At 38.8% G+C, this 19220-nt stretch overlaps 2 protein-coding genes across 3 annotated transcripts; one reads left to right on the top strand and one right to left on the bottom strand.

Annotated features, from left to right (window-relative positions):
* Positions 1–161: 161 nt before the first annotated feature.
* Positions 162–15814, bottom strand: LOC101741935 (uncharacterized). Of its 2 annotated transcripts, none has more exons than XM_062673759.1 (7): positions 15729–15814; positions 13523–13583; positions 12599–12770; positions 11487–11622; positions 10375–10543; positions 4600–4716; positions 162–2073 (listed from the first exon to the last, which is right to left on the bottom strand). In XM_062673759.1, the coding sequence occupies exons 2-7, from the start codon at positions 13577–13579 to the stop codon at positions 1885–1887; spliced, it is 840 nt and encodes a 279-aa protein (XP_062529743.1). In that variant the 5' UTR covers positions 13580–13583; positions 15729–15814; the 3' UTR covers positions 162–1884. The 2 variants fall into 2 exon arrangements, with proteins under 2 accessions (XP_062529743.1, XP_004933333.1); XM_004933276.5 differs by lacking the exon at positions 15729–15814 and adding an exon at positions 14061–14329.
* LOC101741786 (differentially expressed in FDCP 8 homolog) lies at positions 6589–9807 on the top strand. The gene has a single exon (XM_004933275.5). The coding sequence runs from the start codon at positions 7014–7016 to the stop codon at positions 8403–8405; it is 1392 nt and encodes a 463-aa protein (XP_004933332.1). The 5' UTR covers positions 6589–7013; the 3' UTR covers positions 8406–9807.
* Positions 15815–19220: the final 3406 nt, after the last annotated feature.

Raw genomic sequence — 19220 nt, 5'->3', positions numbered from 1 at the left:
TTCAGGTAGTATGGATGAACTCTACTCCGGCGGCGGGCGGTGCGATGGTAAAAACGAGATGCCGGTATCATCTCGAACAATTCCTCAGAGTACTTATGTTCACATTTAAAATATTTAGGGCGAAACCGTGAGTAATTGATAAGTAAATTAAAAAACCAAGCGCTGCATTAGATTTTATTGCTTATAATATCCTTTACAACAATTAAGCCACGTACACATAGCTAAGAACTATTTTTTAGCTTACCTATTTTGAAACTATAATATAATCGCCATTTTAATTACATAGTAATATTTTTTTGACTTGAAATTTTAAAGACTAGGTTATTTATATTATGTACTATCGAGGGGTGAAAAGATATTTGGTTTAAGGGACATTTTGCTTACATAATACATGACATTTATCTTTATAACGAAAGGTGTGCTTTATTTGGTATTAGTAACAACAGTGGTTTACATCTTTTTACTGGTGGTAGGAGCTCTTAAGAGTCCGCGCGGGTAGGTACTATCACCCTGCCTATTTCTGCCGTGAAGCAGTAATGCGTTTCGGTTTGAAGGGCGGGGCAGCCGTTGTAACTATACTGAGACCTTAGAACTCGTATCTCAAGGTGGATGGCGGCATTTACGCGTTGTAAATATCTATGGGCTCCAGTAACTACTTAAAATCAGGTGGGCTCGTCCACCCATCTAAGCAATTTTTTTTTTTTTTTTGTTATGATATTTTTTCTAAATTTTGAACTTTTAAATAGCTCTCATGTAAAGTTGCAAAAATGTTGCTCTCATCCAAATATCCGTTCACCTCTCGAATTATTCATACTAGGCACATACGATTATAATTATATCTTTAGCGTATCCGAATTGTGCATAGCTAATAGTGTTTGTATCGTGAGAAATTATCTTGAACGCGAACCCTAGCGAGTAGTGCCGTGTGCTTAGTGAGTATTTTTTAACGATAGCGTAAAAGTTAAGTTTGTATGCAGTTGGAACAGCGCCCCTAGCGGCAAACGTAGGCAAACGTTCATACAAATTTGCGTTAACTTTTACGCTATCGAGAACGTTAAAAAACACTCACTAAAAACACTAAAGCCGCGTCGATTGTAAATGAACGAATATAATGTGGCCAAAGTGATATCCGCCGCGTCGACCGTGAGTTCGAACGCGCTACGCAATGGATTTAATAAACTAGATCTTAATATATACTGAGACCTTAGAACTTATATCTCAAGGTGGGTGGCGCATTTACGTTGTAGATGTCTATGGGTTTCAGTAACCACTTAACACCAGGCCGTCCATCCAACTGAGCAAAAAAACAGTCTACATTCACATCACACCTCGCTCGGTACATCGCCGCTGTATGTGTTACCAAGTCACAACTTTCCACTCATATTTTTTGTCCATTTAAGACAGTTCTCTTTACCGGTACCCACTATATAAAGGACAAGCATCCCACAGACACAGCCCACTGAGTTTCTCGTCGGATCTTCTCAGTGGGTCGCGTTTCCGATCTGCGAATCACGGCTCTTGCTAGGGTCAATGTTAGCAACACTCCGGTTTGAGCCCCGTGAGCTCACCTACATGCTAGGGTAACACTGATATAGCCTTTCAACGCTATCAGCATAGGCAGGAAAAAAAAGACAAGCATTTACAGTTTCACAATTTCTATGAGCTGAGTGAACAAATTATCGCCAGCCATAAAGCTATTAGTGCAACATCTAAGCGTAATCCATTTAAATCAACGCGAATTATCTTAAACAGCTTAATACGAACAATTGTTGATTGTTAATCTTGTCTTGTTTATTAATCGATTTTAGTTTGAAAATAATCGACTAAAATCGATTCAAAAGTTTGAGATTCGCTGACCCACCAGCTGTTTGAGGGGCGAGCCAACTACTGTATGGCACACGTTATCGGATGTGTCAGTAAATAGTTGAGAAGAATTGGCGTTCCAGCCGCCACTTCCAGATGCATGTTATCCTCCTCCGACTCGTCGACTTCCTCCGAAGATATCGATGCCTTCTCTTTCTCGAGAAGCATGTCGGTTGAGGTGTTATCGCTTGGAGCCGTGTCGACAAATACCTGGAACGCGTTGTGTTTCCGAAAATTTCGCTTTTTGCACTGGTGGTAGGACCTGTTGTGAGTCTGCGCGGGTAGGTACCACCACCCCGGCTATTTCTGCCGTGAAGCAGTAATGCGTTTTGGTTTGAAGGGTGGGGCAGCCGTTGTAACTGTACTGAGACCTTAGAACTTATGTCTCAAGGTGGGTGGCGCATTTACGTTGTGGATGTCTATGGGCTCCAGTAACCACTTAACATCAGGTGGGCTGTGAAGCCGTCGGCGTAAAAGTGGCCTAGCCCACAATTTTTCATATTCGTGCTTATATATTGCAATTTATTTAAAACATAATAAAGGAGAAACCCCATTCTGGGCCTAAGCGTTACACGAATGGGATATGTATCAAAAAATTCGTCTATTTTGCTTTATTAACCTATTGAAATCTTAGCTTCATTGACAATGGCCAAGTGTAGAAAAAAAGTTGAATTCTATTTTTTGTTTTAAACGATCTTTGTAAACATCTGCAACACTTATTTCAATATACATAACTAGCTCCACAAACGTGCGGATTATTAGCATCCCTAAAATTGGATCGATTTAGTGGAAATCGAGTGTAAAAAATAATTAATACTCTTTTGTTTTAGGATAAATGACTGTTTTTATAGGTATTTTAATCAATGTAAATAGAGTATGGCCATCGAATTGTGACACAACTACTTACAATGGCGGCAATTCAAAATATCTACAACTGACAACATTAAATATAGCATGAAAGGGTAGTTTTGCATTTTTATATTAATATGACTATGCCATAGAAAAACACAAATGTATCAAATCGTGTTATGTTATCTTTAATGCTGCCAACTGAAGATATTTTGGATTGCCGCTATTTAGTTGTGCCATGATTCGCTGACCAGACTTAATCTCATTGAATAACGCAATAAAGCACCAAAATCCACTAACAAAAATCATTAAAAGAAATAAATAACTGTGCCATTTAGTTATGACACGTTGTTTTTAAGTTTTGGCTTTGTTCGTTTTCGTAAACAACCTAATGCGCGAATTCTCGTAACAGGTTCCACTTTTATTTTCAAGCAACCTGTTGCTGCAACAGGTTTCGTAAAAAATTACTCATCTTTAGTAGGAAACAGCCTCAAAAATATCGTTTTTTATTAAAATATCTCGTTTTTTTTAAGAGATTTTATGACCTGGTAACTGAGACCTTTAAGTCATGTCTTATTTTAATGTATATTCATATTTTTATGAAAAATGATATTATGGAGTGAAATGAAATGAAGATGATTAATTTAAGACATTAATCAACTGGGATGAAATTAAATGAGATGATATGAGATGAAATATAATCTCAGTAAAATGGTGGATATTTACTAAGATTTTTTCAGTGGACTTTTTGGAGGATCACGAGAAGTTACGTCCAGCGGCTTTGTTTCATCTTCCCACATTTGTGCACTTTCACAGATATTAAACAGTTAATAAACCACCATTATTACACATTTAAATCCGAAGAAACACTAAATAGACAAATTAAACAAATCACACAACTTCACTCCTCGCGTTCCCGCCAAAAAGTCCTAAAATATCTCGAACAATAAACATAACCTAAAATGTAAACATTGTGTGATTTACCAAATTGGCCATTGCTGGGAGACCTGAAAATTGGGCTCATGAAACCTTCTAAGGTATTGTAATTTATGCCCAAATTCTAGCACTGTAACGCCGGGCCCAAGTTTGTATGAATTTCGGGTTTCTCCTTTTGATGAAAAAAACGATTTATCCCTAGTTTCACACATAGATAACAGATGGCTTTGTAAACATTATTTTTGGTTACGAAGTATTTAATGTAAATTCATACTTCATTATCTCCATACTAACTATCATATGAGTCGTCTATTATCAAAGGTGGCAATCTGTGCATTTGGACAAAAAAATGTTATTGATATGTCAATACAGATTGATTTGAATATAATCGTCTCCTTCAAAGAATACGGTTCAAAACCTGCATTAAATAAAGGTTAATACTTAACCTGTTATTTATCTAAGATGTCGTTCAAAAGAGTTTTGTGACTGCCAATGGAATACAAAGTCAATAATTCGTTTTTCTGATTTACCAATAATTATCCAAAAGTCACATTGCCGGCTTTGATAATAGTCGACTAATATATAGGTTAGGTCACTTTTTTTATTGCTTAGATGGGTGAACGAGTTCACAGTCCACCTGGTGTTAAGTGGTTACTGGAACCCATAGACATCTACAACGTAAATGCCGGCACCCACCTTGAGATCTATGTTCTAAGATCTCAGTATAGTTACAACGGCTGCCCCACCCTTCAAACTCATTACTGCTTCACGGCAGAAATAAGCAGTGTGGTGATACCTAACCGCGCGGACTCACAAGACGTCCTACCACCAATAAAAAGTGAGTGTCGTCATTTACGTTGTAGACGTCTATGGGCTCCGGTAACTAGTCAATGGCGACTGGGCTGTCAGATCGCCCACCCATCACAGTATTAAAAGAAAATATCTTTTCACCTCGTCATCTTCCTCCTGCTGCATCGGCTGCGGCGCTGGAGGGAGGATCTGCTGAGGGTAATAGTCGCTGTCGTCCGACGAGTAATCCTCGCTCTCGTCACACTCGAAGTAACGGCTCTATAATAAAGAAACCGTGATAAGCTCCGATGCCATGAAGAGTTTATGATAAAATTTTCCGTTCGCGCCTATTTGAACTAGTACCTACTGTAGGCTCCCAAAGATTACTTAGGTAACTAATGATTGTAAATCGAAATGCTTTAACAAAAACCGACTTCAAATAGAAAAAGATATTCCGAAACAAATTAATCTTTAATCTATATATATACATATATATATATATATATATATATATAAAAATGAATTGCTGTTCGTTAGTCTCGCTAAAACTCGAGAACGGCTGGACCAATTTAGCTAATTCTGGTCTTGAATTATTTGTGGAAGTCCAGGGAAGGTTTAAAAAGTAAATAAATATGAAAATGCTCGGAATTCAATAAAAATAATAATTTTGTTTTCCCTTTGATGTGTCCCCTGTCGGACGGATTCCTTTTGTTCGTTTAAAGTTTATTTTATACAAAAGTTTAGGTATTTTATTTATCGATTGAGACACTACGAAGTCTGCCAGGTCAGTTAGTATACACTAAAAACAATAATCATCGAAATCGGTTGGCGTGATATTGAGTTATTGAGTTATTCATCTATTTGTCGCGCACGTACTTAATGCAAATTTAAGACTTATATGGTTTCCTCATGGACACCATTATCAGAACTGAACTAAATTGAAATGGGACTACACGGGAAACGTCAGCTTTCTAAAAAAGAAAGAATCATCAGAATCGATTCACCCAGTCAAAAGTTAAGAGGTAACAAACCTAAAAAAACATACAATCGAATTGAGAACCTCCTTTTGTGAAGTCGGTTAAAAATAACACAATGGAAGGAATAAAGTATAGATAATATCATTCCGTTTCTCTCTCTTAATCGAAGTATCCGTGGCTTACTGCGTGCGATGTCTGATAACTCCGGAATAAATAAATAACATTTATTCTTAATAAAATCAGGACCGTCATCTCTGACTCCAGTAAGCAGGAGTATTTCCTTTCTGTGTATTTCTGCGGCGACGTTGTCATGTATTCTGATTGAAAGCTTGGGGCATATGATTATGCAATTGAAACTTCGAACTCATTGGTCAAGATGTGCAAAAAGAACAAGAAAATATGTAATAGATATAAGTAGGTTAATGAAATAGTAAGAGAAATAAGGATATGGCAACAATGGACATAGATTAATAATAAAATATATATAAGACAGGTGGGGTTTATTAGAATAAGATGAAATATTGTTAGTAGTCAGTAACGAAATATTAATAAAGATAAAATAAATAATAGTAGGCCAAAGTAGGATCTCCCAAAGAAGGAGTAGAATGGATAGGGTGTAAGTTAAAATCTAAATACGAATTGGATGTAAAAAGACTCTGACCTATGTTAGGGGAAACAGTAACGCCCTGTGATAACGGGTGTCAATATATAAAAAAAAAAAAAAAAACTCATTGGTCATGGAGGATGGTATAGGTGATCAGGTTGACTGCCTATTCTCAAGTCATAAAAAGAAAAGAAAAAAAATGGCGTACTGTCATAATTAACAGCAAATAAACATCTATCATAATACAAGGAAACCTATATTTACATTAATTAGTCAGATTACAAAATGTATGACCCATTGATATTTCAAATTATTTGCATAACTAGTTATAGCAAAATATAGGTATCGAGGTAAGGAGGTCAAAATAAGCATGACCTCATTTTAAATCTGCAATCGGATCGTCTCAAAACTTTTGTTTGGAATACATTGTGTTTTTAAAACTAGTTACTTTGTATTAAGGGCTTTGGAAACTAGCAGTGTAGATTACAAAATATTGACTTTGTCAGCTGCGTTTAATAGTACTGTAAAGTTGGCACGCCTGCGTACTGCGTTCCGTTTGTAGAGTATTGATGGAAAGTTAACGATTGGAAAAATGTCTTGGGAATAATTTTATTATTGTTCAATATTACTGTATACCCTCTTTGTTTTTGTTATAATTATTCTGTTTTTTATATATTTTCGATCGATTTATTCCAATTGAGCAGTCAATTTTGAAATTTACAAATTTGTTACGTAGTACGGATCGTAACTAGAATCAGGTCAGCCAACCGGGGAGGAGTAAAATCCAAATGTCAAAGTCATGACGAAACATTTTTGTGTTGATTGCAAAAAAATAGCAATTTAATTCAAAACAAAGGAAATGTAAACACGGAAACGTCACGAGAACGCAGTACAAATATATCAGACCACGTTAAATTTGTACAAGTGATTCGAACGAGAGAAATGGCCGATCAATTCCGAAGAAAACCTTGAAAAAAGTTTAATCATATTTGTTGATGTTCCTTTGTTACGGCGGGAACCGATTGCTTTTGCACACAATGGCAGCGGCTCTCGCTCATGATTCGCCTAAATACCGTGGCAGTTTGATATGCTGTAATCCCAGGACTTCCGTTACGGATCGGAGCCCATCTTCCTCGACTTCTGGTTGCGTGTCTGCTGACGAGAGTTACGACTCAAACTACATACCGAAATCGATAGCGAACAAGAAACTTAAGATACACAGCTCTGCGACCAAAGAAGATATCGAAAAAGCTATAAATCAATGTAAAGAACTAATTTTGAACAGCTCCCAATGCTCCGACGAACGCAAATGGCTAGTGCGTTATTTAGTCGAGCTCAGGCTGAGGTTAGAGGACCTGAAGGACAATGAGGGTCAGACCAGGGTCAAAGTATCCATCAAAGGTCATCACTTCGAGCAGCAGGTCAACCCAAACAACCGCAAACAGTATTGTGATCACTGCAGCGGTGTAATATGGAGTATAGTTCAGAGCTCATATATTTGTACAGACTGTGGATACTTGTGCCATTATAAATGCATCGATCACATATGCAGAGTGTGTGCTCATGTCGTGATGACAGAAAAGGGGGAGTTTGACATGAACATCTGCCCAGAAAGAGGCTTAGCAGCACAAGATTATAAATGTGCTGAATGTGAAACCACATTAACTTTTAAGGATGCTTGGAACGATCCTCGATTATGTGACTATACGGGTCTTTATTACTGTACAACATGCCATTGGAACGATCAGTTTGCGATACCGGCTCGAGTTGTCCACAACTGGGATTGGGAGAAACGTTACGTCTCACGCCTGGCCTACCAAATGTTAAGTATAGCATGGTCACGACCATACATAAACATTGAAAACATTAATTCTAAGCTCTTTAGCTTCATTGCCGAATTGGAATGGGTTCACAAGATGCGCAAGGACCTGGAATGGATGCGTAGATACCTGTGCGCTTGCACCGAAGGCACAACTCTCCTGTCTCCTCTATTCGTCCAACTCGGAGACGTAAACAAGAAGTACAGTATGTCACACTTACAGGCGATTAATGACGGGTCATTAGAAACTGAATTGACTGAACTGACAGAGGTCTGTCGGACACATATAACAAACTGCCCTCTATGTTCAGGCAAAGGTTATTTGTGTGAAGTGTGCAGCAACAATGAAGTGTTGTATCCCTTTGATAGTGGAGCGATAATGTGTGAGAAGTGCAATTCTATGTATCACAGAGGCTGCTGGCTCCGTAAAGGACAGACCTGCCTCAAGTGCACCAGGATAGACGAGAGAAATAAAAGCACCGAAAAGGAAAATGAGAATTTACATTCTGATTATGACATTGACAAATTTGTTGATACCTCTATCGGGCCTCTGAGTGAAACTATCTAGCTCCTTAGTAGTGGTTTACTTCTCATTCTATTGTAATAAATCAATTCGCCATTTCATTTTTAAGACAATTTGTTTTATGTGTACGCTTTAGACAAAATATATTATCAATAGAGTTTACTAAACACCTCATTAGTTGAAGAGTGAATTGTTTGAGTAATTATTGGATTGAAGAGAATATTTCCCAAAATCAAAAGCTGGATTCTGAATTAAGTTTGATTGGATGTGGCAAAAAATTAAAAATGACCACTGATTGATACTTCAGGCTGATTAAAAGCATAGTACTAAACCATAGTAGAACAATAACGACATTACCTTTGAGATAATCCTAAAGTTAATTATTTGTACATGTGATGTACCAAAATTTATAATTTATTTATAGAGATAAAGTGCAGTGGATGATTTCATGCAATTTGTGACAAAGAAAATCATGAATTCAATTTAATATTTTGTTATAGTCAAAGGTTAACATTACATTCTCGATATCTTGTGAATTGTATTAAAATTTATCTCATTGATTCCATCTTCAAAAGCTAACTATTGTTTTTAGCTACATTTATTTAAAACTTTTTAATCCTGTCTCATTGGAAAAAATTATTTTAGTTTTCATTATCAACCAACTTCTTAACATTATGTATTTGAGAAACTATTTCAAACAATACTTCCCTGTGCATTCAGAGGCAAAATAAAAAAAAAAGTGCACAAAAACAGATAATTGTAAAGTTTGTCTCTGAATAGACAGCGACAACACACAATGACACTATTCAAACAATAACAGGGAGGAAATAATAACGAGTAATGAATAGGTATCTAGAAGCTATATTTTCTTAACCTTTGGTCTGTGTAAAGGATTAAAGAAATGTGACGCAATTAGGTACACTTTTTTTATTTATTACTTACATAGATGGACAAGCTCACAGCCTACCTGGTGTTAAGTGGTTACTGGAGCCCATAGACATCTACAACGTAAATGCGCCATCCGCTTTGAGATATAAGTTCTAAGGTCCCAAGTATAGTTACAACGGCTGCCCCACCGTTCAAACCGAAACGCATTCACGGCAGAAATAGGCACCCGTGCGAACTCACAAGAGGCCTTACCACGCTTTGCAGATTTGAGACTCCAATTCATTGGCTATATTTTGTAAATGTTGAGTCGCGGTCGCCATTTATATTATTAAATAAACTATGGACAGTATGGAAAATTATTAGGTACCTTATTAGTTCGACTTCGTCGCGTGAATATAGGCATTAATAAAATTAGTTTAACTTATATATTTTGTAAATTTAAGCTTAAATGTTAACGTGAAGACAATATTTTGGATTGTGTATATTGGTGCTGAATTTTTTTCTTAAATCGGTTACCTACTGAATTTGGCAATAAACAATAAAGTTTTTACTATTGGAATTTTTGTATTATTTTAACGTTTTTTTTTATTGCTTAGATGGGTGTATGAGCTCACGGCCCACCTGGTGTTATGTGGTCACTAGAGCTCATAGACATCTACAACGTAAATGCCGCCACCCACCTATACAACGGCTGCCCCGCCCTTCAAACCGAAACGCGCTATCTGCTTCGCGACAGAAATAGGTCGGACGAGGTATCTTCTACCTTAACGAATTCCCAACACGCCAGTGTGGTGGTGGGTGGTGGTGAAACACCCTTCAGAACGAATCTGAATGATTCTTTGACGATACTACCTACATTATAATATCGTTTACTGGTGGTAGGACGTCTTGTGAGTTCGCACGGGTAGATACCACCGCCCTGCCTATTTTTGTCGTGAAGCAGTAATGCGTTTCGGTTTGATAGGTGGTGCAGCCGTTGTAACTATACTGAGACCTTAGAACTTATAATCAATGTAGGTGACAGCATTTAGGTTGTAGATGTCGTCGAGAGCTGGTCCACCCATCTAAGATATAAAAATAACCCTGAAAAGTTGACGTTGTAAGTGATTAGGATCCCGGGCCTCACCTGACAGTCGAGACAGCGACAGGACTCCTTGTACGTGCAGGTCATCAGCGCGCTCTCGATGTGGCGCAGGTATTGGGTCTCGTCAGCGTCGTGGCGTCGCTTGCGTCGCGTCAGCGACGACAGCAGCGACAGGAAGTGGCGACGCCGACGCGGCTTCGGAGACGACGCACTGCCGCAAATATCAGCTTATAAGTCGCGGCCTGGAGGATAAGACGCGGGGGCAGTCGTATCGAGCGACGTGAGTGTACCCGCGTTCGAATCCCGCAAAAAGGAAAAAAAAAATCGAATATATCTATAAGGAATCTTTTCCTTAACCTGTCTCCACCCAAAGCTGTGTGTAGGTCTCTTCGAATGCACCTCATCTTCTACGGTTTGCTACCTTTCTCATCCACTCCCTACCAACCACTTTGATCAGATCATCGGTCCACCCCGTTAGCTGTCCGCCCCAATCACGACGTCCAGCACGAGGTCCCCAATCCAGTATTTTTTGTGCCCCACCGATTTTCAGTGCGTCAGACGGAATAACATCGTTCAATAAAAATCGTACCTATCCGCAAAATATATTATTATAATTCGCGTACTTAATTGGAACGCAATCGAAATATATATCTCAAGTTTGAAGGCCTATATATATATTTATTTTTATTGCCTAGATGGGTGGACGAGCTCCCAGCCCACCTGGTGTTAAGTGGTTACTGGTGCCCATAGACGTCTATAACGTAAATGCGCCACCCACCTTGAGATATAAGTTCTAAGGTCTCAAGTATAGTTACAACGGCTGCCCCACCCTTCAAACCGAAACGCATTGCTGTTTCACGGCAGAAATAGGCGGGGTAGTGGTACCTACCCGTGCGGACTCACAAGAGGTCCTACCATGAGTAATTACGCAAATTATAATTTTGCGGGTTAAATATATAATAATGTTATGAGTATAGCAGGTTGAAGAGAAGGGTGGTAATTAATGGCACTGTTTTTAAAATCCTTCCACTTGCTACAGTAGCGCCATCTTAATTAGGTCACTTTCAGCGAACACTTTTTAATACGCTGAGATTATACTCCTCAGTTCTATCCTCGATGGTCCTGTGGCTGAAGCCTGCTGACGTCACGCCTACCTGTCTGGATCGATGTTCAACAGGGCAGGCTTAATATCGTTGTCCTTTTCACAAGAAGCCGTCTCGCTCTCGCGTCGTATTGTGCGACTTATGATTCCATTGCCTGTGTTTTCCTCTCTTAATTTCTCATCGGACACTGGAAGCAGGACATATCGTAAATAAATCAATGTTTTTTTTTTGTTATTGCTCGCGGTTCACCTGATGTTAAATGGTTACTGGAGCCTATAGACATGAAAACGTCAATGCAGTACAACGGCTGCCACACCTTCCAAGCCCCTACAGACTAAAGACGGTACGCGATCGTGCCGCCTTCATACTAGGAAACTTCTATCCAATTATTTGCAAGTGAAGTAAATTGTCCCTTCGTAATAAGGTGACACTCTACAAAACTTGCATACGCCCCGTCATGACGTATGCAAGTGTAGTGTTAGATCACGCGGCCCGTACTAACTTGAAACCCCTTCAAACCATTCAATCCCGTTTTTGCAGGATAGCCGTCGGAGCCCCGTGGTTCGTCAGGTACATTGACTTACACGACGACCTGGACCTAGAGTCCATCATTAAGTATCTACAGTAGGCATCAATGCGCCATTTCGTGAAAGCGGCACGACACGAGAACCGTATCATCGTGGCTACCGGTAACTACATTCCCGATCTTGCGGAGCAAGGAGAGACATCGTGCCCCGGTACTCACAAACGGCGCCAAATAGTCCACAAAACAAATAATTGGTGGATATATTTTTTTGTATTATAATTGATTTCTGGAAAATATTATGCTAAAAAGGTATTGTGATCTGGGCGCGAGTTAAGATCGCTACGCCATTACCAAGAGCCCTCAGACACAGCCCACTGAGTTTCTCGCCGGATCTTCTCAGTGGGTCGCGTTTCCGATCCGGTGGTAGATTCTGCAAAACACGACTCTTGCTAGGGTTCGTGTTAGCAACGTCGTCAGGCTTGAGCCCCGTGAGCTCACATACTAGTTAAGGTTACGCTGAAATAGCCTCTCAAGGCTCTCAGCTTCGGTAGGAATTAAAAAAAAATTGCCAAGCCGCGGCAGAAATAGGCGGGGCGTCGCTACAGCATCTAGAGTTTAAAACAATTCGCAAACTCACCGTTAACTTCGTTTTCGTAGCTCCAATTGCATTCTTTAACGCGATTCTTGTTGTCCGAATCCTTCATCTTACCCTCAGGCCACAGCTCTTGCGCCGAACGATTCTGATAGATGGACTCCGTTGATTCGTTGCCGTTATCCAAATCGAAACGATTTTCGGGCCGTTGGAGGACCTGAACGGAAAGTTGTTGTGGCTTTTTAAAGGAAACAAATTACAACAAATTAAATTTTTACTGGTGGTAGAACGTCTTGTGAGTCCGCGCGTGTAGGTACCACCGCCCCGCCTATTTCTGCCGTGAAGCAGTAATGCGTTTCGGTTTGAAAGGCGAGGGAATGAAGGGGATTTGTTTAAGAAAGTTTTGTCTAAGGTACTTTTTCGTTTTCAAAAACCCTCTGGCAGTTTTTGCAAAATATGTGAAAATAAGCTCAGCACTAAAAGGGTTAAGATGCGTAAATGCACTGGCTGGACTTTTTGGCGGGAACGCGAAGAGTGAAGTTGTGTGATTTGTTTTATTTTGTCTATTTAGTGTTTCTTCGGGTTTAAATGTGTAATAACGGTGGTTTATTAACTGTTTAGCATCTGTGAAAGAGTACAAATGTGGGAAAATGAAACAAAGCCGCTGGACGTAGCTTCGCGGGATCCTTCAAAAAGTCCACTGAGAAAGTCTCAGTAAATGACCACTATTTTACTGAGATCATATTTCATCTCATATCATTTCATTTAATTTCATGCCGATTGATTAAGTTTCCATCGTTTTTTATTATTCATAATCTATAAAAAAAAATGACGGCGAATTATAAAAATCTTTATCACTTGACGCTGGCTAATGCACAAACCGTGCCGGAACCAAAAACTAAAGAAGAAGAAATGCACTGGCTGGCATTACATATCTGAAAAAAGATTATATTATTTTTTAATAAAAACCTGATAATGAGCTCTAGTTCCGAGGAAAAATACAGCTCCACTGCCTCCTGTAGACATTTGTCTGAAAACAAAACAAAATAAACCTTTCTCAAGATCTAAAGCTAATTTTAATATAAAGACGTTTCATCTAAATATCACTTTATGAAAAATAAATTAGTTAAAAACCAGTACATATATTGTTATATTTTTTTTGTATTGAATCATATTGGTAAATAAATACTTTGATTGTTATGACAATACTTTCTATTTACATTTTTTGTTTTCATTAATTCAACCGAAAATCCTTGTATAATCATTACAACATTTAATTTGCAATGTCAACATCGTTAAACATTTAAACATATTGATCACTTTACTAACATCGGAAATGTTAATAAAAATATCCAACAGACATTTGTTCAAAACATTTTAATATTAATTACGTTTATTAAATACTTTTAAGATAAATATTGAATTTTGTGTGTATTTTAAACTCCTTTTTAGTTATTTTATAATTATTACTAGGTATCATGAATAAAGAATCATTAAAAATAAATACCTCAATTGTCAACTTCGATCGCTAATTTCAAAGTGCCATCCAGTGATTGGATAGTGACATTTATTTGCAAATAATTTGTGAATAAGTCGCGTGAGTACTACAATATAACTATTTTAACGATTTAAACGTGTTTAGTTAGCAATTTCAATTCTATCAATGTTCAATACGTAGATTTGACAAAACATAATATGACATTGTATTGACTTGCGCAGTAAAAGCTTTGGGTGGCCAGTGGAAATTGAAAGGTACAAGTGATTTTAGGGACTTCTTTGCTGTCTCAATAGACAGTGGCAGGACCTAGTACGTGACTTTAAAAATACCATAGAAGAAAATAGAAGTTCTCGCCAAATGTAATATTTGAGATTAGTTCGCATTTGCGATTAGCAGATGGCATCATTGACATCTAAAACAAAAAGTTCAGTACTTTTTCAGTAAAAATGTATAGAATTCGCTAGATGGCGCTGACATACATGATACATATATAATTATTTTTGTTGGAAGACAAACCTACCGTGTCTGTCCGTGAGTCACAGGAGCTTATATTAACTCGGATTAGTCACATAAAGATGAAATTTTGAGAATATGTTTGTATCTATACAAGGCGGCACAATAAAATAGAAAAAAAAAAATGACGCTATTTCTGCCGATAAACACTCACACGATATCTCAAAGAATAGCGAATAAAAGACCTAGAATTTAGATTTAGGATAAAATTTAATATAAAGAGAAGGAAAATGGAACAAGGTGAAAATTGACTTATTTATATCGGAAAAAAGAAAAAATATCATCACATGAAATCGCTGATAGCAAATTAAATATTTTTATTTTAAAACCAAACTGTCGGCGATATTGGAGTAAGTTAATTATTAGTTTATTTCACAAATAAAAACCGACTTTAACAAACAAAATAGTACTTTATCACCACGACAATCATCGAACGTGGATTTGTTTCCAAGTTTGATTCCTTTGAAACACGCATCCCCGAATAATACCTACGGTTGGCGTGTCGTGTACTAATTAAAGTATTTCACAAACAAAAAAAGAATGCGGACTACAACACGAAAATATGAGAACATATTTTCCTTGGGCCCGTGATCTGCTCTCAACACCTGCAGATCGTTGAGTCTCACATACCCCGCGCGCCCCCTAGGCGCGGGGACCTCGTAGGAGGTTCGGCCCCCGGCCCGAGAAAAAAAAAAAGGGGTTAGTGCTAGCAACGTCGTCTGGTTTGAGCCCCATGAGCTCACCTACTCGTTAGGTTACGCTAGCCTAGCCTCTCAAGGCCACCATCTTAGGTAGGAAAAAAATCGCATTATTATGGATAACTTGTGGTCGGACCTTGATATGATTAAAATAAGATCACCGATCAGACAAGAAACAGCAGCTTTTAAAAAAAGAGGGAAAGTCATTAATATCGGTTCACATAAAGAAAAATCTGAGATTTATTTGAAGTGCTCTGTGTGCTTAGTGCGAGTTTGTTAACGTTCTCGATAGCGTAAAAGTTAACTCAAATTTGTATGCAGTTGGAACGTTTGCCTACGTTTGCCGCTAGGGGCGCTGTTCCAACTGCATACTTTGAGTTAACTTTTACGCTATCGAGAACATAAAAAAATTCGCACTAAGCACACTGTATAATTGTTTGAGATGACTCCATCATCTCGTTTTTACCATCGCACCGCTCGCCACCGGAGTAGAGTTCATCCATACTACCTGGAGCCACTGCGCTCATCCACAGTGCGTTTCCAGAGATCTTTTTTGCCACGTACCATCCGGCTATGGAATGAGCTCCCCTCCACGGTGTTTCCCGATCGTTATGACATGTCCTTCTTCAAACAAGGCTTGTGGAGAGTACTTAATGGTAGGCGGCGGCTTGACTCTGCCCCTGACATTGCTGACGTCCATGCGACGGTAACCACCCACCGTCAAGGCTCGGGCATATGCTCGTCTGCCTACAAGGTCAATAAAAAAAATCGGTTAAAAAAAATAACTACCAAAAAAGGAGTCAAATCAACCACGTGGGCTCGGAAATCTCAAACTTCAAGCATTTTTATTCAAGCATTCGTCATTCTATAGATAAATGTCGCCGGTACCCGAATACAGTCAGAGCAATTTAAGTGTGCAGTCGACAGAATGGCAAATGTTGAAATTGGTTCGTTAACACCGTCACTTAGGGTCTAAATTTGGATGTATGTTTGCATTTGCGAGTTTAGCGGCTGCAACATACCGCTTCGGCCCGTGGCGCAGGACTCCCCGGTAGTCTAGAACCGAGATTTTGCTTTTATTCTACGTTACGCGTAAATGTTGATAGCGCGATTCACGAATACAGATTACTATTTAGTTATAGAGAAAATTCGTATTTAAAATTAATCGAATTTTCTCGATAGTGTATCCAATCTTGCGTGTCATTTTTAATATTAAATTGTTACGCGCTGGGGTACGGGATAAAATATATATAATAAAAATAAAAATTCTACCCAAGTACAAATTAAAAATGTATTAACACTTACAACACTTAACGAACAGTTTAAAATTCTTAATTCACTTCTTCCACTTCGCTTCAGGTGATCTGTTCGCTGTTTCGCTTCGAATAAATCCGATTGCTAACTGAGTTCATGACGTCCCTGCAACGTTTTTATATTCGACACGACATCCCTAGAATTATCGAAAACATTCCTCACAAGTCGAGTATTTTCGATATGCGTTTTCGATATCTGACAATAGGTGGCGTTGTACTTCTCGAGCGTTCTCGATGTTACTAGTTCCTTTGATATTCGCTTCTGCTATTCATCGATAGATGTCGTTACTCTTACCGGCGTAATAATATAGTAATGCATAATAATATTAGAAATGAATTTCAAATTCCATTTCAATCTACTAATAGTTATTAGCACTGGTGAAATGCTCAATCGATCCGGCTCCAGCCGTCATAGCGAAAAAATCTGGTTTTTTTTCTCCATTCCTAAACACGCGGCGTCATATGATTGATTGCTGTTACTGCTGCCCGTGGACTACACAACGATGCTCTACAGATATAAAGAAGCTAATGTTTACGCCATTGACATAACTGAATTTTTTTTTTGTTATGATCATTTTAAACTTTATATGGCTCTCTTGTAAACTTGAAAAAATCTTGATTAAACAAAACATCCTTTTACCGCTCGATATAGTAAAAAATTAAATAAATTAAAACTCTCTATGCGCAGACTAATCTTCGTTTTCTCGTCAGCTTTGCTAGAGGGGGTTGCGATCAGGTTTCCTACACAGACAACGAGTTAAGGGGAATATCACTGCTTTCCTATCCTAGCATCTTTCCAGTCTAACATGAATCTTATTAAGACTAATAGCGGTTTATAATCGTGTGACTTGTATTGGATTTTAGATCTTTCTAGATGTCTGTTGAGACATTTTGCGTATCAGTAAGTACTGTTCAATTAAAATGTGAATCTTAGAATTTTATTGTAATATTGTCTTCTTTTTCTCCACCTTATCCCACTATGTGGGGTCGGCACAGCTAATTTTTCTCTTCCATTCTCTTCTATCAGCCGTCATCTCAATACTCACTCCTCTCTCTCTCATATCGTTATTCACACACTCCATCCATGTCTTCTTCGGTCGACCTCTTCCCATTCTACCTTGCACTACCATTTCCATACATCTCATTTATTGTAATATTGTAATGGTAATAAATGTTCACGATTGACTTCCACGGTGAAGGAATGACATCGCGTAATAAAAATCAAACCTGCCAAATTATAATTTGTGTAATTGCTAGCGGACTTCTCGCGGACGGGTAGGTGAGCACACGGACTCAACCTGAGGGGATTTGCTAACACTAGCCCTAGCAAGAGCAGTGCTTCAACGAATTTACCACCGGATCGGAATCTCACTGAGAAGTTCCGGCAAGTAGAGGAACATGCGGCTCATATGGTGGGGAATGGTTCCCCTCGGTCATGGACACCAGCAATGTTAGGGGTAGAGTCAGGCCGCCTCCCTCCGACACAGCGCTACATTTGGGAAAATTTTTACCGTTTTTTTTTCTACCTATGCTGATAGCCTTGAGAGGCTATTTCAGCGTAACCTTAACTAGTAGGTGAGCTCACGGGGCTCAAACCTGACGACGTTGCTAACACGAACCCCAGCAAGAGCCGTGCTTCGCCGAATTTACCACCGGATCGGAATTGCGACCCACTGAGAAGTTGCGGCAAGAAACTCAGTGGGCTGTGTCTGTGGGTTAAATTACTCGTCGAGTCCGTTGCTGGGCTCGACGAGAACGATGACCGGTTATTTGAAATGATAAGTAGTTATAATCGGAAGGAATATCGATGCTACATGCCCCATCCATGATAACTGAAACTGCTACGCTTGGTGATGATACGATCCACCACCAGATCGTGTGGTACTGGTATGCGTACCGCCATTTTTGATTTTTTTGCCGCGAAGAGCTTTAGGGTACTGGCTTGAAGAGTGAGGTAGCCGCTATAGAGTACAATCGAGAGAGAGATTTAAGTACAGTATAGAGTCCGATCTCTATCTCAAAATGAGGGACGGCAATCAGGCGATGTTTTTGGGCTCCGACTAATTTAACAACGACAAGACTAAGCTTTTTCAATCTACGTAATAAATAAAGAAAAAGCTGTATTTATTCGTGGTACAAATTAAGACATGATGAAGACAGAGCGATAGAGAGAAAACTGTTTTCCGTCTTAGTGGCCATAAAATTCCAATTGGATGTCTTTTAAAATCTTAGTTTCGAAATCGAGTTTTTTAACGTTCTCGATAGCGTAAACGTTAACTCAAATCTGTTTGGAGTTGAAACGTTTGCCGCTAGGGGCGCTGTTCCGACTGCATACAAAATTTGAGTTAACTTTTACGCTATCGAGAACTTTAAAGAAATTCGCACTAAGCACACTTATTTTTATTTCAATTACAAAGTTATTGCACAAAAGCGCTTCGGTAGGCAGCGGCTTGGCTCTGCCCCTGACATTTCTGCCGTGAAGCAGTAATGCGTTTTGGTTTGAAGGGTGGGGCAGCCGTTGTAACTATACTTGAGACCTTAGAACTTATATCTCAAGGTGGGTGGCGCATTTACGTTTTAGATGTCTATGGGTTCCAGTAACCACTTAACTCCAGGTGGGCTGTGAGCTCGTCTACCCATCTAAG

This window comes from Bombyx mori, chromosome 2 (assembly GCF_030269925.1).
Source record: "Bombyx mori chromosome 2, ASM3026992v2".
In the NCBI taxonomy this organism is placed as follows: domain Eukaryota; kingdom Metazoa; phylum Arthropoda; class Insecta; order Lepidoptera; family Bombycidae; genus Bombyx; species Bombyx mori.
Note: the sequence above shows the minus strand (reverse complement) of the source record. Positions and strands in the feature narration are given on the sequence as shown.